At 37.8% G+C, this 26848-nt stretch overlaps 3 protein-coding genes across 5 annotated transcripts; 1 reads left to right on the forward strand and 2 right to left on the reverse strand.

Annotated features, from left to right (window-relative positions):
- Positions 1–2181: 2181 nt before the first annotated feature.
- On the reverse strand, positions 2182–6986 carry LOC120422872 (uncharacterized). Its single transcript, XM_039586419.2, has 3 exons — positions 6401–6986; positions 2428–2766; positions 2182–2365 (listed from the first exon to the last, which is right to left on the reverse strand). The coding sequence occupies exons 1-3, from the start codon at positions 6436–6438 to the stop codon at positions 2200–2202; spliced, it is 543 nt and encodes a 180-aa protein (XP_039442353.1). The 5' UTR covers positions 6439–6986; the 3' UTR covers positions 2182–2199.
- Positions 6987–10630: 3644 nt separating this feature from the next.
- LOC120422844 (mitogen-activated protein kinase kinase kinase 6) lies at positions 10631–14470 on the forward strand. Its single transcript, XM_039586388.2, has 3 exons — positions 10631–10906; positions 10975–11391; positions 11444–14470. Coding segments are annotated over exons 1-3 (1338 nt in total). The 5' UTR covers positions 10631–10904; the 3' UTR covers positions 12363–14470.
- Positions 13975–23814, reverse strand: LOC120422845 (tafazzin). Of its 3 annotated transcripts, XM_039586391.2 has the most exons (7): positions 23094–23814; positions 22752–22917; positions 15519–15647; positions 15362–15376; positions 15050–15293; positions 14740–14992; positions 13975–14676 (listed from the first exon to the last, which is right to left on the reverse strand). In XM_039586391.2, the coding sequence occupies exons 1-7, from the start codon at positions 23103–23105 to the stop codon at positions 14626–14628; spliced, it is 870 nt and encodes a 289-aa protein (XP_039442325.1). In that variant the 5' UTR covers positions 23106–23814; the 3' UTR covers positions 13975–14625. The 3 variants fall into 3 exon arrangements, with proteins under 3 accessions (XP_039442325.1, XP_039442323.1, XP_039442324.1); XM_039586389.2 differs by lacking the exon at positions 23094–23814 and having other exon boundaries at positions 22752–23057; XM_039586390.2 differs by lacking the exons at positions 15362–15376; positions 23094–23814 and having other exon boundaries at positions 22752–23054.
- Between the last annotated feature and the right edge of the window lie 3034 nt (positions 23815–26848).

A 26848-nucleotide genomic window follows, 5' to 3' on the forward strand; every position in this document is an offset into this window, starting at 1 on the left:
TCAAGTATCGGCTAACATTCCCATCCACTTCCCCGTGTCTTACCTCTGGTCGTGGCCGGCGTCGGTATTGATCAGCACGATAGGGACCTTTGAAAATTGCGAAGGGGTGATGATTGGTTCCTACTTTTCATCTGTGGTCCACGGAGCAATGTTTGGGGGTCCTGGTCAATAACGAAGTAGCAGCTACGGGTAGACACCTATGCTATGCTATGCTATAAATCCAATTTTACATAAGAAAATAGGTCAAAAATTTGTTTGCACGAAATTTCGATTTTTTTTCCAAAAATTACTATTTTTCCAAAAAATTATAACTCGGCGGCAGAATTTATGGCTATGGCTCAAAAATTGCGGATTCTTGTCCCCTTAAACATATTAAAAAATCTCGAAAATAAAAAAAATACGTATTTTGGGAAATAGAATTTTTGTGAAAATAAGTTGATTGTTTTTTTTCTGAATATTCCTCAAAAGTACCTACAACTTTGCCAAAGACACCATATTTATCAGAAAATGCATTCAAAAGTTACAGATTTTCGAATATTTACGTACCATTTTTCAGCTGCCAAAATTGTAGGGAGACTTGTATGGGTGAACCAATGACACAAAATAGCTTCTTCGGTCATAGGGAAGGCCCTCACAAAGTTTGAGCCAAATAACAAAAAAAAAATAAAAAAAAAATTTGGTCGAAATCGGCCGTTTTTGCAGAGAATTGCCTAATGTTTTTTTTTTGAGTCTGTGGTCTAAAATTTATTTTTGTGCTTGATTTTATTGAAAATTGAAAAAAAAAAACATTATAAACCGTTTTCTAAAATGTTTTAAATCGATTGAATAGCTTTTCAAATTAGGTAAACCATTATTTGAATAATTTGTTTTTTTTTTGGGTAAATGTTGAATGCGCAAAGACATTTTTTTTAATATTAAGTTGGATTTAGGATGTCAACCACTGCCCCACTGTACTTTTGCGCACTTCTCTATGCTGCTTAGCACTGCAGAGAGAAACCGACTGAAATTCAAGCAGTACACAAATTCCCACACCACATGTGTCCGCAGCCAGCGGTCAGAGCAATTTTAACGGAACGCTCGCTCGGCCACAAATACAACCGAATTTTGGAGCCAACAGAGGAGCCCACACTGCTCAGCTATTTGACGCAGTATTTATTTTTTCGAGCACTTGTGGCCCACCAAATTGCAACTGTAAGCAAGAACAAACTTTTTGCTTCTCTCTCCTCGACTTGCTTTTTTTTGCTCGTGGTTTTGGTTTCGGGTCTGTTTGGCTCAGGTATTTGTTCTATACGCCTGGCGTCACTTGGTTGGCTTAGTCACTCACAAGTATCACGTTTCAAGCCGAGCGTGTTTGTTTGTGAAGGCATTTGAACCAGGCCGTGATGTCAAAACTCCACAAACTGTCCAGAGCTGTGTGCTTCGCGCTTGAAGTGCCCTAGACAATTGAACTTTGCTTTCTTGAAAGAAGAATTGAGAAATCTATATATATAAAAAATTTCGATGGTTTTGTTCGAACGCGAATCAGTTGAACACGGAACGTCGGATCGAGGTGCTTTTTGTTGCAGTAGGTTCGTGTAAGCCCAAGGAAGGTTTATATGCTAAAAAATTGCCACTTTGGCCACTCTGGACCGATTTCGGAGCATCTGCAGATTGTATGGGAAAATTTACGTAGAAATCAAATTTTGATCACAGGAGGCTGAACAAGTAAAAAAACTAAAAACGTCAAGAAAAAAAGGCAAGACGAAGTTTGTCGGGTAAGGCTTGTTTCAAATAAATTTGGTACAAGTCTTATTAGACCGTTTCACCGGCGGTGAAATAAACCTCGTCTGTTTGTCCATGTCAGCACGTTAGACGGCGAGACCTTTCGGCGAGATGGATTGCTTTCCGGTGTTGAGATACACGGGGCTATCTCGCGGTGACTTGACTACAAACACAACACTTCCATTACATGTGTATTAAGTGGTGCTAGTAGTAGATATAGGTACATTTGAATGAAGGTACGATGACGCATTGGTTTAGTGGTTATCCAGTGACTAATCAATCTTCTCGCGTTGAGATGCTGACACTGGAGCAAATAAGTCAAGTATCGATTTGCTCGATTCAACTGGATCTGGTTACAACGGTTTCGTGAAATAAGAGACTTTATTTTTAGAATTTTTACCAAAGAAACCGCAACACAACATTTTTAAATAACTTTATTCAATCCTTATGAACTAATATAACAGTTGCAGTAATATAAACATAGGGTGTCTCATGGTAATGTCGCACAAAGTTGTCCATCTTGGGATCCAAAATATACTTCATCTTGTAGTAAACTCCCTGATGCTGCTTTTCAACAATCGATACCAAGCTGATAATTCTGTGCCTGAAAACAAAACAAGCCATTACATCAACCAACCTCCAAATACCCCAACCAACTCTTCCAACCTTTTGTAATTCATGGCCTTGACGCGATCCTTGATCTGCTTGGCGATCGTTTGACACATTTTCAAATTCAGCGCCGGATCGTAAATGTACTTGGCCCCCTCCTCCTCGTCCTTCACCTCGAACTGCTTCTCGACCACCCGCTCCATGATCCGCTGGATTTTCTCCACGTTGAACAAGGGCGGCTCGTACAGTTCCTCGGTTTCCTCCTCCTTATTAATACGCAGATTAAGCTCCTCGGTGATCTCTTTGAACCTGTTCTTGCGCTTGCCAAGGGCGGCCGTCAACGTTTCGCTAAACAGCCCACTTCCGCTCGACTTGCTGGGACTTCGCGTGAGCTTCCTGTTTGGGATAGGGGAACAGAACGGCGTGGAAAACGATTTTTAAATTACGTAATTAGTGGAGGCACTTTAACACGGTGGAGTTGATTTAGGTAAAATGTGGAAAAATATGGATAGAAATCTCATTATGAATCTTTTAAACTTTAGAAATGTTAAAACTTTCACACCAAATCGTAAAGTTTGTATTTTTTTTTTTTTTTTCAAACGAATACAATATTGACCTTAAAAGTAATCAAAAGCGATGGGATCATTTCTAAACCCCGTGGTTTCAAAAACAAAAAAAAACTTCTTTTGAACAAACCTGAGCAATTTTTCAATTTTATTCCCTTTCTTAGAAATAAGCTTACAACAAAGAATATTTAATTTTTAAAATTTTGTTATTTTGAATTCTAAAATTTAGCTTTTTACAGATAGAATTTTTCAAAAGCAAAAAAAAAAACCAATCTCTAAAATTTGTGGTTCGTCCTTTTCAACAACTTTATAGAAATTTGGTTTGTAACAACTCTTCGGAATTGCCCAAACTCCCAAAAACTGCACAAAAATAACATTTATACGCTGGATTCCTGAAATATATCAGCTAAAACTTGTTTCTTCTTTACAATCACTAGATCATTTTCACATTTTTGGGCCCTTTTAGACAATTGTAGAGCTTGTCAAAAATTTTATTCTTGAAAACTGAATTTTGGTCAAAGTGATGGGCAAAAAACGATTTAAAAATGCTCATTTTCAAATTGAGATTAAATGAGTTAAACAAAAAAGATTAAAGAAAAAAGAGAAATTTTCAGCAAATGTACTCTAGAATGTGTGAGAGAGGTCAAACTCCACCACCTTTTCAAGTTATTCGCATTTTTTCGTCTTTTTCGTCGTTTTTTGGCTATAGCTTCAATTTTTGTCGTCTTGGAAGATAAATGTGTAAATGTGTAAGTCTAGAAGACATCAACATGCTACGACATAAGCCTGAGTTGATAAATTCAAAAAACTCATTTTATCATAAACACTTTAACCTAAATCACAAAAATGGCTCTAAAATCCCTTTGAAGATAGAGTTTTGTGCTCCTCAGCAAAATTGCTCAGAACAGTGTTCCCTAGAACTGAATACACCGAAGAGCTATCTCGTCAAATTTGGAATTTGAACCACCCCAATGTCCATCGTACCAAATCCTGTTCAGTTTTTGTTTATTAAATATTTCTTCTTTTATTATCTTTTCCCTTTTTTGAACATGAGTTTTTTTTCAAAATATTTTTTTCTGTATTCAGTAATGTTTTTGTTCGTTTTTCCGTTCTTTCAAATATTAGTTCAAACATGTCTGAGTTCGAATATATTTCGTGGAATTTCATATTTTTCAAAATAAGACATGAAAACTGGAAATTCTGAAATAAAAACTTTTGTTCTAAATGAAAATAAATATTGCAGATTCGAAAATACATTAAATTTCCCACACCCAAAACTGGCAGCGCTAGTCCGAGAAAATGATGGTCTCGAGTCGAGAGAATAGTGGTACCATTCACGGACGCAGAGAACACAGCTCGAGATGGGCGATAGAACTATTCTCTCGAGGTTCATTTGCAAAAAAAGTTCATCCGTCAAATAAAAAACCAAAAGTGTCGACAACGGGAATCGAACCAGAGACCTTTGACAAACCAATCCAATGACTTAGCTGCCTCAGCCACCACAGCTTGGTGACCATAGAGAAGTCAGAAGTCGATGTATGACACTTGTTGGAGATTTATTGATTCAACTAACGAATGAACTCATTTGTTATGATGGTGTGAGTTGGTACCATTATTCTATCGATTTTGGCACTGAGCCCTCAATAAATTTTGAGAGAACGATTATCTCGATTCTGAATTTTGGGTGCATAAAATTACATGGGTCAAAATATGTTCCACTTGAGCAACGAAAACTAGCAGAATTATTGTATTTTTTCAAATGAAAAAAACGATTTTTGGAATTATAATTACGCCATCAATTCGAACGTAAAAAAGTTTTTTGACACGAAATTTTCAAACCATTGACCATTTCAGACTGAAATTTATTGAGAAAACAAGTCTTTTTTCGAATGTTCAAAAGTAGAATTGGTCATACCGCCCCTATATACAGCAATTCCCCACGAAAACAGCATGATTTAAAAAAAAGTTTTCCGAGCGGGCTCAAAATTTTTCTAGGGGTTCCTTGGCCAAAATAATTAAACCCGTATTTTTTTTTGTTTGGCCATTAGGGTGACCTACGCCGTTTTAGGGGGAAAAATGCTCATTTTCGTCATTTTCCGTAAAAACCACTTTTTCAAAAAATCATATCTCCGCGTTATTTAATCCGATTTTAGCTGTCTTAGACACAAAAGAAAGGTAGTTTGGCTATAAGGAAAAATAATAGGAAGTTTAAAAATTCTAGCTTAACATTTGAAAAGGTCGTATGAAAACTTAAAATGCTGCGACGCGCCACGCGCGAAAACGGGAATGTGACGAAATCGTCAAAAAATCAACTTTTTCACTAAAACTGCGATAACTTGAAAATTTCAGCGATGACCTATACATGTTAGGGTACTTAAATTGAAATACGCAACTTTTGGTACCCTAACATGTATATGTCATCGCTGAAATTTTCAAGTTATTGCAGCTTTAGTGGAAAAAGTCGATTTTTTGTCGTTTCTCAGAACATTGAAAACATAACTTTACCATTTTTTGATATGCTATGTAAAATTTTCCAAGGAATCAGTTAAAAATATTTTCAGACATAGGCTTTTTGGTCCCGAGACCTTCAAAACAGCATTTTAAGTTTTCATACGACCTTTTCAAATGTTAAGCTAGATTTTTGAAACTTCCTTCTATTTTTCCGAAATAGCCAAACTAATCACCTTTCTTTTGCGTCTAAGACAGCTAAAATCGGGTGTATAATTTTTTGAAAAAAGTGGTTTTTGCGAAAAATTTCGACAATGACCATTTTTTCGGACCACCCTAACACGGCGTAGGTCACCCTAATGGCCAAACAAATGCTGTTTTCGAGGGGATCGTGACCAATCACGCAAATCGAAGAGCTGTCGGGGCAACTGCTATGTGAGTTGACGGAGAATTAATGTCCCATATGCAAAAACAGCAAGCTGAGAAAAACGCATTGAAGTTTGTCCCACACATAAGGCTACGTGTTAAGTTTTCGTGAAAAAACTGGATTTCCTCCTGATTTCTAGAACTGTAGTACTGGATGTTATATGCTTTTCTGAAAGAACACCCGATTTTGAACCAAACTGCATCATTAACTCAAAAACGTGCAGATTACCCGTTTTAAATATTGATGAATTAAAACTATTGTTTTAATGAGGCGTGAAAAAAACAGGCTAAAATGGCACTGCGAAAATTATGTTGCTGTACATTACAGTACTGTAAATATTGTTATTTCTTGGGTTAGTTTCACCAAGGTCGCCGTTTGTATAAAAAGTTAAATTAGTTTTCTTCATATTTTTTCATTTTTTTATGTATTTAAAAGCAACATACTAAAAGGTTATTGATATGGTCTAATGGATGGCAAACTTTTAATTAAGTTTTGCAATTTTAAAAGTCAATTTATTGTTCTTTTTAAGTAGATCCATCAACACCTAGGAAACCGTAGCGAAAGTTTAGTATCCATAAATCCAACTTACTCTTTGCTGTTAACTTTAACGGGACCCCAATTAGCCATGTTTGCGATGCACCAAGTGGGTCGTCGTTACTGGGTCGTAGTCACTAAAAGTCAATGGAAAGTGCAACGGCCCTCTTCACCAAGTAAAGCCCACCAAACCAAACTCCAATCAACCAAACTATCGATACCGCCACAACAGCACAGGTAATGGCACTTTCATTACCCAAAAAAAAATGCAATACCGAAACTACGCGCGGAACGAAAAAAACAATGGCGCGCGTGAACGAGCGGGACTCCACAAACCGACTGCCTTAGTGAGGAACTGGGATTGTAGAACGAACCCCGTTTTTGGAACCTAAACGCCTCTGGCCCCGCAGAATAGAGGGGAGTAGGTCGTGTCGACACCTTCCCTTCCCGGGGTAGGGTTTTTGTTTTTTAGTTCCCGTTCCACTTTTTAGTTCTCTGTGTTATCCTGGATCGAAGCAACACCTGCCGCACAGAGTGCAGTTTGCCGGCGGTCCTGATTGGGTGTAGCGCACCTTAGTAGGCTACTCAACGGAAAGTTTGATGTTTTGTTTAGTTTATCGGGAAGGACATGGCTGGTGGATCGAAGCAGGCTTTGCGGCATACCACCACGATGCAATCGGTTTCATTGTTTTTCCAGAGTTTTTTTTTAATGAAAATTAAATTTAATAATTCTTTTTTAAGAAAGAATTATTCTAAGGGTCATACAATTTGGAGTCGACAAACAATTTCAATATTTTTCTTTGAAGATTAACCTGTTGCCATTTTTTTGAAAACTAATATGAGGCTGCCATTTGACTGTCACGTTTCATTTATTACAAATTACAATTTAACCATTGTATAGGCACCTTCAGTCCCGCAGGTCAAAAGCACACTTTCGTCACCCTTTTAAGGCTCGACGATGGTGGCGCGCTTCCTGTCGTGCATTTAGCACATTTATTTCGCGCGCGCTTTCGAACAACAATCACAACTCAAAAGGCAACGAAAACATCAACGTTAAAAACAATATAGCAATAACAGTGACTGGCTGTGTCTGTGTTTTCGTTGTTGTTGAGTAATTCTCTAGGTTTTCGCAAATAGATTTTTCTTTGAATTTTGCGTCATTAGTTTTCCCACGCAGGTTTTTATGAAGTTGATTTTTTGAATGCAAAAAACTGCTTTTTACAATTCCGTTCATAAATTTATCATAGCTGTCATTTGCGTGCTGAAAAGTTCAACTTTTCAACGTTTCGATGCCTCTGAGGTTACTTGTACTAAATTATTATGGTAAATCGCTTCCCTACAATGATAAGGAACATCATGAAAAATTGCGATCATCTAGAGAATTGCTCTGTTGTAGTGTATTGTACCATTGCGAGCAATGAAGCTTTTTAGTTGATGGTACTAAATACAACATTGCCCACAGTCACCAGACTAGGGCGGTGTAGCCATTTCTACCCGTTTTAGCATGATTTAGTTCATTTGCAGGCATTTAAAGCTTTCTTTGAAAACGATTAAACTTAAATAATCTTCTTATTGAATAACAAAATTAAATTAAAATCTATTTAGATATATTATAATTATAACTAAAATTCGCTTAAGCTCATTTGTTTTAAGGCAATTCATAGAATAATAAATGCTTTTAAAATTTGAACATTTTAAATACCTTGTGGTGAAGGTATTCGTTCCAGAAGCAAAACCAAAAGCGAGCTGCTGCTAAATAAAGTGTTTCGATTTCACTTCGAACAGTTATTTTATTATTGTTGCGTGCCCAGCCGCCATACTGCACTTTGCTCATCGTCACCACCAGAGCTGAAAATGTCAGGGGTCCTGACTCGAAAATCGGTGACGCTGACTCGAATTTTTGAGATCCATTCACTAAACCGCAAAACCGTGACATAAACAAACCCGACTCAGTCGTGAGTGCCCTAGCTCACTGAGCAGCTGCAATGCGAGGCAGTAGTCGACCAACGCTCATTCGACGTTGCACGCACACACATAAAGAAACAAGTTTTTACACAAAAAGTTCGTATTTATGCGTGGAAATGTAATTTTGAATGTAAGTTATGGTTGTTTTAAGTGTTTTGCACAGTCTAGAACCATTCAATTGTTTAAAAATAGTCAAAATAGTGTTTAGAGAGGATTTTACGAGTCAGTCATACGACACGAATTGAGTGAGTGTAGCTCAATTTTTCACGTCTCTCATTCTCCAGCAGCCGACCGGCACGAGTCAGGCGGCAGTGGTTGAACGGACACAGTAGGCTTACAGTCAAATGCTAGCAGTGAACTGACATTTTGGTTTGCTTCATGTGTACGCTGGGTTGGAAACATTTTGCAGGCCTGGTCACCACCCCCAAACCCAAACCGATCGCAGCAACCACAGCAACAACAACAGTGGGGGTGGTGGGTGGATTGGCCGCTATGCTGCTGCTACTACTCCTCCTCATAACTGAACACAGGAATGTGATGCCACGTGTTGTTGTTGTTGTTTCGCACTGTGTATGTTTATACAACATTAGATATTGGCCTGTTTTTTGCCTTCCTCACCTCAATGAGGAAAGGCTATAAAATCACTCGAAAAATCAACTTCTTTATTCGACCTACTAGACCCACCTTCACGTATACCTATCGACTCAGATTCAAATTCTGAACAAATGTCTGTGCGTGTGTCTGGATGTGAGTCCGTGCACCCAAAAATATGCACACGATTATCTCCGGACTGACTGAACCGATTTAGACTGTTTTGGTCTCATTCGATCCGTCTTGGCGTCCCACAAGACCCTAGTTAATATTATGAAGTTTAGATAAGTACTTCAAAAGTTATGCTAAAAAACGGTTTTAGCTAAACTTCGGAAGATTGTAAAAAGGGTGGTTTTTGTAAGAAAACCCGTCATGCTATATATTGTTAGAAAGGTATTTGAAAGACCTTTCCAACGAGCTCAAAAGATTGAAGATCTGACAACCCCATAAAAAGTTATGAGCACTTAAGTGTTATTTATACACTTTTTTGAGGCCGGATCTCAAATATTTTGACGAAAAAGTTGTCCGGATCTATTATGCGACCCATCGTTGGATAGGCAGTAAAAAGACCTTTCCAACGACCCCAAAAGATTGAAGATCTGACAACCCTATCAAAAGTTATAAGTATTTTAGTGTTTTCAATACACTTTTTTTGAGGCCTGATCTCAGATATTTTGATAAAAATAAGTGTTATTTATACGCTGTGTAGTGTATTCACTTTATGAATGTAAGGAAGGCACCAAACACCAAAAGGTGGATTAAGTAAAGTTTTTTTTTTTTTTATTTTCGTTCGTTCAGTTCAATCCAATCGGGTCGGGAGTTTTTGAGCTTTGAGGCGCACCACACCACCACCCATAATAATAACTGCTTCAAACTTTGGGGTTGTTGAGAATGGGAACATGAAATAATTGCTTCTACGTGCGTGCGTAATCGGCTGATTGCGGGATCGATCGCAAGTGCGGATAAGAAAGGTTTAGCTAAAGTATGTCCTTTGCAGAAAAACTTTTCAAAAAGTTCGCTAGATTTGTTTGTTTTTCCGAAATTTAGAATATTAAGTTTTATTCTTTTTTGATTATCTTTTATTATACTGATTAAAGATAGTCAAGTTTAAAGTATGAAGATCTGACAACCTTACCTCATAGGTTGATCTTTTATTGCCCATGTTCGCATTAATGTCCCATATGCATTTTCAGCAAGTTGAGAGGTTTGGAAGTTTGAACAAATCTGTAGTAAACAGTCTATCCTCCTCTTACTTGACGTGAACTGTCACTTGAGCAAAAGTGATAGACTTTTTGTTTACAATCGCAGATTCGCCCTACTGAACTGTTACTACGGAAATATTTCTTACGAATCTTAGTTCCAACAAATTTTCAATCATTTATCATTCAAATGTAATCTCAAACATGCTCCTTCCAATGCTTTTTTTTTAATTTGTTTTGAAAATTGTATTATTATTATTGCTTTTGATTTGTAAAATTACTACGAATATTTGAACATTTTCTACAAAGTTCATCAATATTTCTGCAAACCAGTCCAATCTTGAGAAGTGCATCAAAATTTGAAAAAATAGAGCATGTTTTTTTGCGTTCGACTGAATGATTTTAAAAACACTTTTTTTTTAATAAAAAGACAAAATCTGATTATAATTCTTTAGTCTAATTAAAAAAAAGTTTGTATTTCATACTGGTGCATACGACCACTAACGATTGCGCCTGAATGTATACTGCTAGAGCACGACTTATCCTCAAGTAGTGATCGTAAACTCAAGACGAACCGACGAATTCATCGTTCCATGTGCTACCCTTCTTGTAGCATTCTACAAACTAACAAAAGGATTGTTGTTTGTGAAGTATATGATCCCGTGTGCACGTCGTACAAAAAACACGTTTATAGTTTTTATCATAAAAATTAAGTATTTTAGAAATTTTATAGTAATTTTGAGACCACGGTGCGTAAAATCTCCAAGGTTTCAATGAGTCCATCAGTCGTTTGGAACTCCCAGTATGTAAGTACTCTATCGTTTGGCATGCAAACAGCAAATTATGTTATTAAAAATAAATATGGTTATGCCAGGTTCCCCGCGCCTCCCTCGTCGCTAACCGTCCCGAAGATCGAGATCGACTTTGACACGCCGCACCGGGAGCGATTCTTGCGGGATGAGTATCCGCAGGGTCGCGGTGGAGGTAGCGGTGGCCCTAATCGGTACACCATCCTTGGCCGGGGCAGCTACGGGGTGGTCATCAAGGCACGCTACAAAGCCCGACCGGTGGCGGTCAAGATCTTGGAGAAGCACAAGAAGCACCAGTGTCGGTACGATTCGCTGCGGAACGAGTCCAACGTGCTGAACTTGAAGCATGAGAATATTGTGCGGGTGTTGAAGATCATTTCCGGGGCGCAGTACGGGCTGGTGATCATGGAACGCTTCGACGGACACTGTCTGCAGACGGTGCTGAATCAGAACGTCGAGATATCCGTGTATCATCGGTTGATGTGAGTTTGATATTTTATTGGTTAGATCAAGCTAAAACTCTTTGTATTCAAGGATCTTGTGTGACATCATCAACGGGTTGTGCTTCTGCCATCGTAACCACATCGTCCATCTGGATGTGAAGCCTCAAAATGTCGTGGTCTGTCTGGTGGTTCCGGGATATCCCGACTCCAGCTGCAGCCACGTGCGAAACTACCTCTGCAAGCTGTGTGATTTCGGTTCCTCACTGACCCTTAACACGATCAACATCAACGAAAAGTCCAGCAACCGGGGAACCATTCGGTACATGGCTCCGGAACAGCTACGTGGAACCGCTGGTGTCACCGAAACAGCAGACATTTACTCCTTCGGGATCACAATGTGGCAACTGTCGGAGGGCAAAGATCCGTACGACTCGATCGTGTCCAACGAAGCCGTTGCGTACAACGTGGTCAAGAAGAAACTCCGTCCGGATAGTGTCACAACGGTGGCGATTCTGCGCTCCGAACCGGTTCCCATCCCCAAAACTAACCTCCAGCCACCACCCCAAGCCTTCCGGGCACGCAAAAACAGCGACAACTCGCTGGAGATCGCTCAGTCCTACTTCAGAACCAGCTCGCAAAGAAGCTTCCACAGCAGCATCCGGATGTGTTCGAACATTTCCGGACAGTTGCCACCGAACGTGGAGTGTGCCGCCGCTGCCATGAGCGATGTCCTCAAGCAGCAGGGCATTGATCTGGTGGAACCGCCCAGTTCCTTCGGGACATCTTCCGCAAAGGAAAACCTCGATCCGGATGAGCTGAGCATCGCCACGCTCGGTGCCATCTTCCGTCAAAGCGTGGATGTGAGTTCGATCGAGCTGAATCATCTCCGGCAGGATTATCGCTGTTTGTATCGCAAGTGCTGGCAGCACGAGGCCACCATGCGTCCTTCCTCCGGGGATGTCCGAGTCACGCTGCACGACATGCTTGAGCGGATTGCTTGTTGTAAATAGTTTTGTATAGGTTTTTTTTTCTGTTTGTCACGTCTCTAGCACTTAAGTTTTATCTTTTCGTGCCGCAGATTGCAAGTCTGCATCATATTTTATCGTATTTTGTTAAATTGTGTTTAGATTTAGTGTTTCCTATTCTAGGAATTTTAAGGTGTTTTGTAAAATAATCCAAATTATTTTATGCGTCCACGAATCACGGTGGTCAAATAAAATATTGTGTTCGTTTGTTAGCCACCATTTGTTGGCAACAACTTCTGGAAAAATAAATATCTGGAATTAGAAAAACACGTGATTTGTTATTTATTTATGTTGAATCACCCCTAATAAACTACTCTAAAGTTAAGAATTACAAAACCAATAAACCCAAGATGGCGGCCAAATTCGAGAAAATACATTTCTAGTCTTGTTTCCCAAAATTGCTTCGTGGGATGAAAACACTCGCGCTCTTATTTCGATTAATTTCCGAAATCTGGAAAAAATAATAGCAAAAGATGGAAAAAATAATTTTGGGAGCAATTTGGGTAATATGTAAATAGTTTTTTAATGAAGTACTCTAAGCTAACTATTGTTTGATGCTCAAACTAGTATCCGGGCCATATATTGCTGTATTTTCATGAACAAAGAAAAGATTTTTATTCGATGGACTTTGTTCCTCCAGCTTAGGTTTTTGTGTAATTTCAATGAAAGCTGAAAATGTGGTGAAATTCAATCTGAAACTTTTTATTTTTAGATTAACTTTTTTTGAAATATGTATTTAGGTGTCTCAAGGTTTTTCCACAAGAAATTTGATAAATATGTAAATTTATCAGAATTACAGAAGAAATTTGATAAATATGTAAATAAATCCTTTGATTTTAAACGATTTTTCTGAAGTAAAATCGAATAAGTTATAAAATAAAAATATATACAGTACTTGTTCGGTAACTGGGCTGAGCAAGTAGCCCAGCCAACGAATGTTGCTCACTAAGTGAGTGGAGCAAAAAATACGAGGGACTACCGATGCATAATATCTGGAGCAACACGAGAAATTCGCCCTTTTGACAGTTTGAACTATTTTGCTAATTCCCGAGCTTTAGGAAACTTGTTCACAAACCTCGCAGTGTCCTCCCCAGCTATCTCTCAACACTTCTAGGTTTGTTAAATAGTTACTTGTTGTCTCGGAACTTTCAAAATAATTGCAGCTGTCAAAATGCGTATGCACCCTTTTCAAATGTAGCTCCAGACATTTTCCTGATGAAATATGAGAATAAAAGTTACTAAAATTATTTACCAATGCTTACTTTTCAAATTTCTTTAATTGTGACTAAATAAAAGTTTGACTTATCTATTGAACATGCATGATCCAGGAAAAATCCTCGCTCTATACAAAAATACTACAAAATTATTACAAAAATTTATATGGAGAAATGCCACGCAATTTAGAGGGGGCTAACAAATTCAAATTTGAGGGCCACGTGGTTTATGCACGACCCCTACAATTTTGTTTTATCTTAATGATTTCACGATTTAAAAAAAAAACTCGGAAACTGTCGAAGGTGAGCTTCTTGCCTAGTTTGCAACGACAATTTCGCGCAATAAAATACCACCTTCAGGGATTTCCAGCGTAAAGAAAGTCTTGTTCATAATTCATCAGCAATTTATTCTATTGTCTTAACGATTGATCTTAACAAGCATTCAGCTAACTACAATCTATGAAACATTTAACCGGTCAAATAAAAAAAATCATTCTACTACTCTACTACTTAATCTATTCGAAGAACCGAAAAGAAAGGTATTTCCTTAGCCTCTTTCTCCGCCGCGATTGCTTCTTTTGTTCTTTGCTTCTCTCCTAGCAGGCATTTTTATGTAATTCTCTATCCCAAGGTTCTCCAACTACTTCACGGCCCCCCCGGTTTTGAGTTCCACAAGCTTTGACTAGAAATGATCGAACCTTCTTACTATAATAGAAATAGTAGTAATCGATATCATTAGCGTAAGTGTGTGTGTGTTTTTGTGATTGTTGTTCGTGAAGGTGAGAAAAATGCATCGGAACTTTCCTGGTTTAGCTTTGAAAGTTGTCTAGTTCTCTCTCAATACGTTAGTTCAGTTTGTCAATTGTCCGGTGTGGTGAGGTGAGCATTGAAGACATAGAAATGGCGGATGGAATATAATCATGAATAATCATCATGCACGTCACATTATTACAATTAGAATAAGAGGGGGTAAAAGGCATGCTTTTTGAGCAGTGGCCGGCGAGCTGGATTCAGCCGCGGGCCGACTCCTCGGCTCAGCTCTTCAGGTAGTCGTGGTGTAACCGTTCCGTTTCTTCCTTCAATTTCTAAAATGGGAAATATTAAGATAATGTTACGCAAGAAACACGTGCATTTATGCAAATTTTTACCATCATCTCCTCCTGGATGCGGTCGGTGATCAGCTTGCGGGCCTGCTCCTCGCTCACCGGATCCTTCCGGAGTGATTCCATCAGGCTGTTCAGGTCGATCGGTTCGCCAAAGTTGTAGGTCAACTTCTTGCCCGTCCGCAGGTAGTAGGGTGGCTCGTTTGGAAGCACAGTCTCCATTCCAATGTGCCAAATTGGAATGATAATTGGCAAAATCGGGGTCTCGTACACAATCCGACCTACGCCCCACTTGAACCTGCGAAAGAATATCCAGCGATATCAACCTTGAACTTTGATCTTAACGTACGCTTACCTGAGATCCTCCTTGGTCATGTTGACCTTACCCTCGGGGAACACGTGCACCCAGTGGCCCAGCTTCAGCTTCTCTATGCACAGATCAATGGCCGGCTGGTAGACACCTCCTCCACGCACCACCGGAATACACTTTCCGTACATAAAGAACATCGAGTGCAATTTGTTCGTAAAGCAGATATCGTGGGCAGCCATCGACCATCGGATCACGTTCTTGTTGCACACATTTCGCAGCTTCAGCAGTCCTACAACGGCAAAATGAGTCCAATTAGTAAAAACCTTCAATCCATCAAAAAAAGATCGTCAAATTTACGAAGCGTCAAGAGTCCTGTTTAGCACAAATGAGTATTACAAAGTGAAAAAAAAGTAAAACACACAACAATGTGTTACAATTCATGAAATATATTGAAAATTCATCAAAGCTGAAAGAAAGTAATGCAATTTAGCATACAAAACAGGGTCCAACTTACCCCACATCCCAGGATCGTCAAAGCACGAGTGATGGTTGGACACCGTCAGCAGGGGAATATCCTTGGGTCGGTTCTCCAGGGCATTCTCGAGCACCTGGATGTTGTGGACGCGCGCCTTGTTGAGCCATACTGCGGAAAGAACAGAACAAAGTGGGAAATGAGTGTTTAATTATACTATAATCGGAGGGTCAGTGAAGGGTGACTGGGGTGCGGAATTAATATGCATCGTAGTTGTAACGCAATGTTGATTAATTTAAGTAGCCATAAGGTGGCTGACCTTGGGTTGAAATTTGTGTTCTTTTATTTCTGCATTTCTGTAATAACTAATGTTATTTACTTCTTGAATTTATTTTTTCTTTTATTGCAATGCCCTTATTTGCAAAATAGCCTTTAAACCGTAAATTCCATATTATTGTGAATATTTGAATATTTTATACCTAAACAATAACACAATAAAAATCTTTATAACAATTTGAGTATTTTTCCAAAACCAAAAATATTTTTTTATGAAGATCTCAGTATTTTATATTGAATTCAAAAGTGTTAGCATTTGCGTTTTTTGTGAAAAAATAACATTTTGCAAAACAAAAAATCGCAGTTTTTTTTAAATCCATTCAATCCATTCAAAATTACGGAAACCAATATCAAAAATAATTATTATACTTTGAAACTGAACTACATTTAAAGACATTTGTATTTTTGTATGTATTTAGTCAACGCCAGTGAAGGAATAATCATCAGCAAAAGAAAATCTTTGGACGTTCAACAAGAGAAAAAATCCGAAGGGGGCATGGCTCGCCTCTCTCGCGCGCGGAAAATTGGTAAAAAGAATCTAAAAAAATCATCATCTTGATTATAGAGTTATCTACGTGCGCATGTATTGCGTGTACTTGCATGAAAAAGATTGAGGTTAAATTTTGTACCCGCCAGCAAAACGAATTGGGTGCTAGTGTGCGTGAGTTCGGGCTTAGATAACTCTATTCGGCGGAACATCTTTTTCACTACTACACTTGCAAGTGTAACGTCACACGTCGAAAAATTACCTGTCACTATTTGTAGATGGGCAATGTGTGTAAACAAAGTGAAATAAATATTATTAAGTGGTGCTGACAAGGAAATTCACAAAAAATCATCAGCAGATTGATTTTCATGAAGAATTTCGGGAGTGATTTTCTTTTGCGTTATCTGCCTTGTCGCTCTTTCGCGGGTGAAATAAGTTCGCAAGCGAAAATTATTTTTTTTTCGATAATTCCATCCCTGGTCAACGATTTCAATTTTTAAGATGTTTTCCCAAAAGGTTAATTTTAGAACATTTGTTTTCTATCAAAGTAGATTTCTTTTTGGATCAAAATACGGCCCGGTGAAATTTTCAGCCAAATTGGTGCAAATTTGTCGGTTTTGTAGAAGAAAAATCATATTTTTTGGGATTTTCGGTTTAAATTGGTTTTGCCCAAAAATGGGCCATTTTGTTTTACAAAATTGACAAATCTGCTCCGATTTGACTGAAAATATTGATTAAATTTCGGCCATAGTAGCTCCACTACATGTTTACTTTTACTTGATGGTATGTTTCGAAAATATCTAACGAAATGGCCTTATTTTTCTTGCTTGATCTGTTTAAGGATGTTTACTCAGAGCCATTTCATCCAGTTTGGACAAATCATTAATAAGTAATGTCAAACATAAAAAGTATCGATTTTATGTTGAAGCGGAAGGATTAAGTATAAATGAAATTTCTAGTCACTCAAAAGGTAATTGAGGAAAAGGGTCATAAAAAATATTTTGAAGACCCATTCGTGATTGATTTGCCCAGTTAGTTTGATAGTTTAAGGATTCGGTCCTAATTCAAACCAGTTTGCTGTTTCATACTATTGTAACAAATAAATTTGTCAACGTACATGCTATGACCCTAATTATTAAAATTCTAATTCATGGGACAAAAACAAAACAATAACATTTCATGTTTTTTAAAACACAATAATTAAACCAAAAAAACCAATATAAACGTAATTCCAAACCATCCCCTCGCTCGTTCCGACTCATCCGATTAATGCATTGTGCAAAGATCACAATGGCCATGCCGACGCAACAACGAACGACGGGTGAAGAATTACTGACTGACTGACTGACGACCGCCAAACGCACATTTCAGGGTCACTCTCTCGCCGTGTGCTCACCAACCAACGTCGTTCGCGGTTGGTCGGTCTTAGTCGCGGTTTTAGCGCGTTTTTTTTTGCTGTATTTGTTGCACTACTGCACTTGTGGTGCTGCACTGCAATTTCTTCCCATAGACAAAACGAATACAAACGTGCGTAGTTAACTGGTTCAATACATCGATCGAGCCACATGGCTTAAGCCGCGGCTTTGACGTGTGCAATTAAATCGCGGTTGTTAGTTGTTTACAATATTTGAAGCTGTTTTTACAGTTTCAAACTATACCTCATACGAACTTAATATCGTGCGTCATCGCGTTATGAAGAGCAGAGACACGACGCAGACTTGCTCTAAGATGCACTCTGATTCACACCGACTTTGATAGGGAAATGCTTACGACGCAGTAGAGCTCATCAACCCGCTCAACACGCGAACAAGAAACGATCTCTGTAAGCTTGACGCCGCCGAGACTGAAACAGGAAGATCCTAATGAAGGTTGCAACGTCGGTTGATCTGATGATGGGGAGGGAGGCACAAAGCCTGGACAAAGAAATATCGACTACTTGTTTCTGGTGGTCGATTCTAGATCGAGTTTTTTTAACCTGTTGTTTTCAGCTTGTCCTTAAATTTGTTTGATAGAAAATGATCCAAATTTTAAAAATGAAAAACAAATTTCCAAGTAACACCAACCACAACATTTACTCTACATTCATAAACTGAGCACGAAAACACGTTTTACGCTTGCACAACGACAAAACCGGAAAACAGCCACGAGATAAGTAAAGTTGCAGCGTACTAACAAACTACATACGTATAACGGCAAAACGGCAGAGCCAGAAGCCGCAATTGCACGTGTCCTACAGTGTTTGAGGATGTTGGGGTAAAATTACGCTTCAAAATGTTTGAGAAACAGTCTTTAGAATTATTTCTTGAATCTTTAAAAAATTCTTAACATCTCAAGTTTCCTTAAATTTTCTCAATTTAAATATTTTCAACAGTTTTAATTTGTGCAATGAAAGTGTGCACATTCTAGTTCGCGATTCCGCAAACCGGTCCAACCAAGCGGTAACAACTTGCGCGATCGGATAGAAGTGGTTTACCCAGCAACTGTGTGCACCTTCGGGTAGTTTCTGCTCCGTAGTGATTTACTTTTCTTCACAAACTAAAAGTGATGTTATAGATTCCATCGGTATACTATAGAGCTGAATCTCTAACATTTGCGATGGTTTTATGAAACTCAATTTGTTTCCAAATCCATATGATTTCTTTATTACAAACAAACTAACATAAACACCTACGTAGATGATGCCTTCCCCACCCTTAATTAAAAATGGGTCACATGAATGATGCAGATACAATTTTCATTAACTCTTTGTTCTTTTTTGTAATAAGGTTACTTGGTTTTTCGCGCATTTTTTTTAAAGAGTTAATAGCTAGCCTCCAAAGGGGTTCAAAAAAGTACATAATATCTATTAAGTAGTCTTAACTTTAGACAGGGTTGCCAAATGTGCAAACTTAAGGTCCTTGAAAGCACTTTTGATTACCTATCCACAAGCAATATTCAAGCAAAAGTTTCTCTAAAACATACAATAAATGCTTGTTGTTATCAACCTAAACGCATATTTTTTCAATTATGAGTATAAATATAGATGTTTTCATTTTAAAAGTACCAAAAATGCTGAAGCCGTGAAAATTTATAATTAATCAAAACTATAGTTGATTGTACTTAACTGAAGCATCATAAATGCAGTTTGAAATGATATTTTATAATAATAAATCAATAACAACACATTTTTTTTAAATAAACATGCGTGATTTTATCAGCAACTGTAAACAAATCTATTATTTAGTTTCGGTCAACCATTTATGTAATTAATATGGAAAAATTTGCATCAAGATTACTTTTTTTAATTATTTTTATGTTTATAGTGGTTTTCGAAACGTTTTCTCTGATCTTTTTCGGAAATAAATGTTTTTAAATGTCTGTTAAGTTTTTTGTTGTTTAAAGCTAAATTTGTTAACAAAACATATTTGTTTATAATGAAAAGTGAGCAAAATCCATCTTTTATTCATTATATCTATCATTAGACCTACACCATGCATCAAAACATCAAATATCGGTTAAATTTGGTATAAAAATAACAGTTTGCCTATAGTGGACCCGGGTCCACAATCGGATTATGGACCCGGGTCCACTATAGGAAAAGGGGGTCCATAACAAGGCAAAAAAACTTTTTTTTCAAATGGCTTTTTTTCTGTTCAAAAACAAATAACTAATGAAACAAATAGTCAAAATTGTTCAAAAGACTTCAGATTTCATTGTTTTGTACAAAGGGTTATGAAAAAATGCTTAAAATATTGAACATTTGTGAAAAATGTGCATCGGCTCTACTAGGGGGTCCACTAATGGTTAAAATACCCTATCTTTTTTGCCGGGACCGATTTTTCGAAAAAATGCCAAACTTTGAAGGCCTGTACCGAGCTCCAGGGTGCTCCAAATGTCAATGTTATATATACCAAAAGATGCGCAAGGATCTGGCCTACACGCCAATGATGTTGAAAATAAACGCTTCAGTGGCCAAAATGCCTCAAAAAGTGACATTTTTGAAAAAATCTTTTTTTACGGGTTAAATCCCATTTAAAATTGAAAGGTGGAGCGCCAGCTTCTGTTACGTCCAATCAAGCTCATATTTTGGATTTAGGCTTAGTATGTTACACTCTAATATCTAGTCACATATAAAACATCCAGATAAATGCATTTTTAAATTGGTATACTTAATTTTCGAACTTCAAACTGTGTATTAGCGACGTATGTTCCCTAAATCGAGTCATTGCGACCTGGTTATTCCCCTCAACTTTTTTGCACTATAAGCTCCCATTAGAGTAGGAGATAGAATTGTAATGTGTTTCATCTAGAACTTGCTTCTTGAGCGGAGCGAGTTGATACGTTGCCGGTCATTCAAGACGGGTATGGAATGAAATAATTGCTGAAGTTAAAAAATGTTGAAACGAAACGACACAAACATCATAAAACCTTTGTTTTATAAATATCATGCCGTTAAATTACTCACCCACTTTAACAGTGCTTTTGGCAAATATTTGAGTCAGAATAAGTAAACAGTAAATGAACCAAAATTAAATTCTTTCAATTGAAGTGTGTTCTGGAAACCCAATGTTTACAGAACGTGGCAAAATGAGATAGGGGAAAGTGGGGCAAGTGTAACAAGCTAAGGAAATGCTCGTTATACCCCATCAAAAACGTTAAAAAATCTGTCGGATTTTTTTATAATCATGTTATTGCAGGTCTTAACTAAGACTTTGATAGAACAAGTTTTTTAAAAATCCTGTTTTTCAATGTAAAAAGTTGATTTAAAAAAAAATAATTTTCCGTACGTTCTTCTCAACTAGTGGGGCAAGACGAACAACCCGTTGGGGCAAGAGGAACAATGCATGAAACAACATGTTAATTTGCTAACAATTGAACTATTATCACTTAGATACATCAGATTAGAATGTATTTGAAACGTTTCTTTAATTTTTAGATTCAATCATAATATTTTACTAAAAAATTGATCGTTTTTACGAAAAAAATTTATTACTTGGATGAAAAAAAGGAAATTTTCATAATATCACTATATTTAGCATGGACAATTTTTTTAACAATTGTTTATCAATTTGTAAGTACTTTTATGTATTTATTTCCCAATAAAATATGTTGTTGCTGCAATTCGTATTTTTTTCCATACTAAAAATCGATATGGTACACTTGCCCCTCCTGAACAAGATTTTTTAAACGCTCTCAACAAAAATAACCAAAAGTTAAATCATACTTTGTAATAGGTGCATGTCATTGGTAGGGACAGTACTGATCTAGGAAAAATAGCATTTTGATAAAATGAGCCTTAAAACGAACCCTAAGCCTTATTTTGTACTATCCAAATCTTATAAGAAAACAAAGGTTTTGAAAAAAAATTCATTAAATCTCACGCCCCGTGGCGTTTACGTCGTTTTGACGGTTACGTGGTAGTAGAATCAGCTAATTGCATTGCTAGCAACAATTCCTCATATTGGAAATAATAAAAATTGTAAAAATTACGGCCGTACGAGCGATTGTTCCTCTTGCCCCATATGGTCGTCTTGCCCCACCTTCCCCTAAAAATACTTCCAAAACTTGATTGGGGGTTATTTCAACAGATTTAATACCCTTAGCAAGAGTGAGATTGGCTCCGGAGTGTGAGATAAGTTCATACAAATTTCTGAAAATTATCTGCAAAGATAAATGCAAACAAAAATGTTAAAAATAATTGTAAAAAGACAATAATCAAAACAAGTTAAGCTTTTTGTGGACCTAAAATTGCACAAGATGACCTCCTGAACACAGACAAAACATATTTAAAAGTAGAGGATTAAGTTATTCTGATACCTAGCACACAGAATTGACTTCAGATAAGGTTTGTTTTGTTTTATACGAGCAAGCAAATTTGATCCAAGATTTTTCAGTGACACAGTATATGATATCAATGATCTTTGTCAATCATATCAATTCATTCGTCGAATTCAAGTCCATTGACGTTCACAAAAGTCCATTCATCGCGACGCTCCGTTCCTCCTTTTGCCATAGCTCAATGCAGTCCCACAAAGTCCCCACAAGTCTCAGCTAAGCCAGCCAGAAGCATTACCCAACCAACGCTAATCTACATACAAACACTCGCGCCACACCGAATACCGTCGCCGTCGTCGGATGTGCGTGTAAAATTCCCAAATAAAAGAGCCGCGACGAGAATCGACCGACCGACTGGTTCGACTCACACAAAAAAAAGAGGAAAGCATAAGAAACAGACAACTTATGAAAAACGCACCACAAGGTTGGCCAAATCAATGCCGCGAGCTCACTGGGAGTTGTGCAACCTTCTTCACAGCACAGTAATTGGTCTAGTCGGAAAGGTCGGAATCGTTCCAGGCTTGTTCAGACAAATTAGGCTGATTGCACTGCAAGTCTGCGGAGAGGTTTGACCTGTTTCTGGGGCTTGGCTTATGTAACGCTACACTAGTGACCTTGATGGAACCACCGCCACTCACCGATCACGATCTTTGAGAAGAACCCGACGAGGCCGATGACTCCAGTGCTGGCAATGTGCCAGAGGCGCGACGGACGGCGTAACTTGGGGAAGATCCAGTCGATGTTGTACGGCACGAACGGCTGATTGACTCCCCCGGCTGCTGCTCCGTTGGCCGGGGACGGAGGCTTCAGGAGTAGATTAAACAGAAAGGCACTCATTGTAGATAGCAGAGTCAGCATTGAGAGCTTGAAAGTCGAGATCGATGGTTCCGCTCGGAACGCCTACCGCGAACTGTGGCGCGGCCAATTCCGCGAACGGCACCAGAGTGCTATTTGCGGGAATCGGCCCCACGAGGATTTACCTTCGAGTTCATGTTTTTTCGCCGTCGTCGTTGTCTTCGGACGTTGTGTTGATGTTAAATTTAATTAGGGACACACTATTCTGTGTGCACTTTTTCTTCCTCGCACGATCTACGACGACGATTACGATGGCAGTGTTGTGTTTGTGCAGCTCCCTTGGGTTGTACTTGTGCGCTAAAATCCCTTCTCGCCCAGGGTATATTGTACTTGTGTTCTTCTAATACTGCAATTTTCTTCCCTTCAACCTTATATTCTTAACACACATGTGATTCCTTCCACAACTACGTCACTATACTATCACCAAATCGATTTTTAAATAAACACTCTCTTCGCCGCTCTCTCCGGCTCCAGGAAGGCACTTTCTCACTCACGTAGAAAATGGTTCTGAACGGTTTAAAGGTCCCAGTTGCTCTGCCAACAGCACAAAAAAAAAACGCTACGTCCTTGACGCGTAGCGTGTTGTGGCCCCCGCGCGCGTGCAACTATGCACGTGTGAAACCGTACTTGGACGAGTCAAAAACTGACCCAATCGCAGTCAGCGTCGACGAAAGAATAACCTTCTCCAGCTGTGGCAGCTCTCGAGAGTCTCGACGCTGCAGTAAATATCTCATCTCGCACACACACACACACCCACGTGGTCGCACTCACACCGGCCTACTTTTGGGACCTCAAAGCGGACTGAAGTCCGCACGCATGGTACTGTTATAGGAGGGAAGGAGAGGGATAATGGTGAGAAGGCGCCGAATTTGGACGGATTGCGAAAACGCGAGTTGTAAACATGCGTCTCCAAACACACACACACTCGCGAACCTTTTGACAGATTAAAGAACACACCTGGCCTGGCATTTGAATGGGATTGGGGTTTCTCTCGCTCAAGTTTGTGGTGAGAGAGGCGCAGTAAAACGGTGTTTTGACAGTATGAATGAGTTTGTGAGCACGATTCATGAATGAGTTGTGAGACGTGAATGAGACTTGCGCACGGGTTTGATTGGTTTAGGGTGGTAAAAATATACTATTTTTAAGAAAATTGCGGTTTTTGTATATTTAAAAGTAACACTTTGGACAGGGAAATTTAATGCTTTCTAAAGGATATCGAGTGACAATATATTTTTTATGTTTTTTCGTTGAAAGACCGACCGTTGCAAATTTCAAAGTTTATGTCACTCCCCTTCAAAATGTGTCGAAAGTTCGAAAAGCAAAAAATATTTCTTCAAAAATTTCAATGAAAGTATATGTTTTATCCACTGAAAATATTTTTAAATGCATTTTCCTACGCTGTTAATTATTTTCAGCTTGTTTGGGTTCATTTAAAAAAATCTTGCATTTTTGTGAAATTTACCAGTACCAGTGTCACAAAAAGTTTTTTTTTCGCAAAACAAGTACTTAGATATTGCTTAGATATTTTAGAAACTGTCCACTACAACAAAATTTACCTATTATTACAATCAGATTTTTGCAGGATTGGCTCCGTAAGTTTGCAAATTTTGGAATAAGAAGACTTCCTTGGTTGCTGTGCACCCTTAATTAAGTAACTTTTTGAAAGGGCTATAAAGACTTATTTTGGACAGTTACGACTAATCATAATTTGCAACCTTCCCAAGCAAAAAAAAAATCGATCAGGAAATCTGCTCTCAAATACAGAAGGAATATGCATGAACAAACTTTAAAAATATGAAATTCTAGAGGATAACTTAATTTTGGCAATTGCCTGTGCAAAACTGTCAATACTCGAGATATTATATCTTTCGAAGACATTTTAAATTTGTTTAAGATGTAGATTTGAGAAAATAAAGGTCAGAAAAACTAGTTTCGTGTGATGTGTGTGATGGCCGGCAACGAAATTATGGGAAAACTAAGTAAACATTTGAAGGGCTTTAATGGTGTACATCAACCAAAACTTGTGCACCAAGATTCTTGCTACAAATATTTTAATATCCTCACAAACTTAAACACTTATTTCGGATATTTACGACAGTTAGCTTTTAAACAGTTCTTTTTTCAATTTTACCATTGATCATTATCATAATAATATATATATTATATATTATCTCCGGTACCAGAATTTGCACAATACTGCAAAATGTCGTATTACGTTTTAATGAATTAAATATAATAAAAAAATCAAAATTTGATTATTTTTATATTTTTATTTAATAAAAATATTTGGATTTTTTCTTGTATGGAAATAATAACTTGTGTATTTTTGTATGCAAATATCTTTTTTGACAAAAATAATGCATAAACAAAGTTTATTCCAAATAAAAAAATTACAATATTGGAAAAAAATAATTTTAGATAATTACTCAATCTGGGCAATTGGCCGTACACAAACGTTAACATAAATACTCGAAAAATTGTCTGTTTTGAAGATTCTTTAGATTTGTTTGAGATGTAAAAACGAAGTTGACTTTATAGCTGTCGGCCACCATTGCTAGTACCAACCACTAGTGTCTTCCTTTTAACTACAAGAACTTCGCCGCCCTAGGCTCCTAAGTGTTTGAGTATGGCACGGAGCGACGGCGCTGGATACCCATATTTACACTTAGAATTTTAGAGCGCCAGCCGCGGGATTTGAACCAGCAACCTCTGGATTGTGAGTCCAGTGCGCGGTCCGATTGATCCACACGGGCGGGACAGATGTAAATTTGAGAAAATAAAGATAACAAAAACTATTAAATGCTGGCCGGCAGCGAAATTATGTAAAAAATTTAGTTACATTTTTTACCTTGTCCTTACTGCCGTTCTACGCATACTTGTCCGATGTCGTTTTTTGACGATTTTGACTTTTTAGCATTTTTCAGTTTAGGTTGACGTATTCTTCTACGCATAATTGTCCCACCAAGTATTTTCTTCCACGGAATCATAAATTTCACGAAACATTGAGTTTTGTTTATCTGTTGTATAGCAAGGTGAGTACCAAAAAGAGTAATAAACTGCTAACTGGGGCGTTTAGGGACACATAGGATGAATAGGGACCCACGGGACAATTATGCGTAAAATCACAGAAATCGGTCGAAAAATTTCAATCGCGTTTTTCTCAGTTGCACTTTTTTGAACATGGGAAAATTATGCGTAGAACGGCAGCTTATTACACACAACTTTGCCAAAAACATCGAATCGGTTAAAAAATTCCTTCCCGAGATTCAGATTATTGAAAATTTACTTACCATTTTGCTGTTTTGGTCATAGCTCCGAAACAAAGTTTTTTTTTTAATAAAAAAAATCTATTTCTTGTTCTGAAACACTTTAATTCGACAATAATTTAATTTGGAATTCGAAGAACTGCGTATTAAAAACAACACCGGGTTCCAATTTTATACTCTAATAATTTATAATTTTATTTTTCTCTTTTTACAATCAAATAACTAACATTAAATTGTACTTGTTTCTGCATGCTTAATGTTTTTTTTTTGTTTCATTTTTATAGATGTTTTCTTTAATATCTACGCTTAAATCTCGTATCTGATTTTATCACTCTTACTAAACACTAAACGCTGCTGCCTCCGCTACCAAACTGCTTCTCTATATTTAGCTTCCACAGACCGGAACTTGCCTTTCAATTGGGGCGTCCAACCGCGCATACACTTTGTGCTTTAAATTGTTCTCGATTTTACGTCGCCGAAAACGCCCCAATTGAAACCCGCAAAACCCGGAATCATTCAACGGCGTTGTTTCCCGGCTTCTTAGCTCCTAAGTAATAGATTTTTGTTTAATTAATTTGAAGTGCTTACCGAAAACACACACCTTTTTCGCTTTC

Source organism: Culex pipiens, chromosome 3 (genome assembly GCF_016801865.2).
Source record: "Culex pipiens pallens isolate TS chromosome 3, TS_CPP_V2, whole genome shotgun sequence".
Classification (NCBI taxonomy): Eukaryota; Metazoa; Arthropoda; class Insecta; order Diptera; family Culicidae; genus Culex; species Culex pipiens.

Coding starts and splice junctions, on each gene's coding strand:
- LOC120422845 (XM_039586389.2), bottom strand. CDS start 22,971: ATGCTGACTCTGCTATCTACAATGAGTGCCTTTCTGTTTAATCTACTC. Junction 15,648..22,751: donor CTTCTCAAAGATCGTGATCG/GTGAGTGGCGGT, acceptor TTCTTTCCGCAG/TATGGCTCAACAAGGCGCGC. Junction 14,993..15,049: donor ATGACCAAGGAGGATCTCAG/GTAAGCGTACGT, acceptor ATTCTTTCGCAG/GTTCAAGTGGGGCGTAGGTC.
- LOC120422844 (XM_039586388.2), top strand. Junction 11,392..11,443: donor TCCGTGTATCATCGGTTGAT/GTGAGTTTGATA, acceptor TTTGTATTCAAG/GATCTTGTGTGACATCATCA.
- LOC120422872 (XM_039586419.2), bottom strand. CDS start 6,438: ATGGCTAATTGGGGTCCCGTTAAAGTTAACAGCAAAGA. Junction 2,767..6,400: donor GTTAAAGTTAACAGCAAAGA/GTAAGTTGGATT, acceptor TATCCCAAACAG/GAAGCTCACGCGAAGTCCCA. Junction 2,366..2,427: donor AAGGCCATGAATTACAAAAG/GTTGGAAGAGTT, acceptor TTTTGTTTTCAG/GCACAGAATTATCAGCTTGG.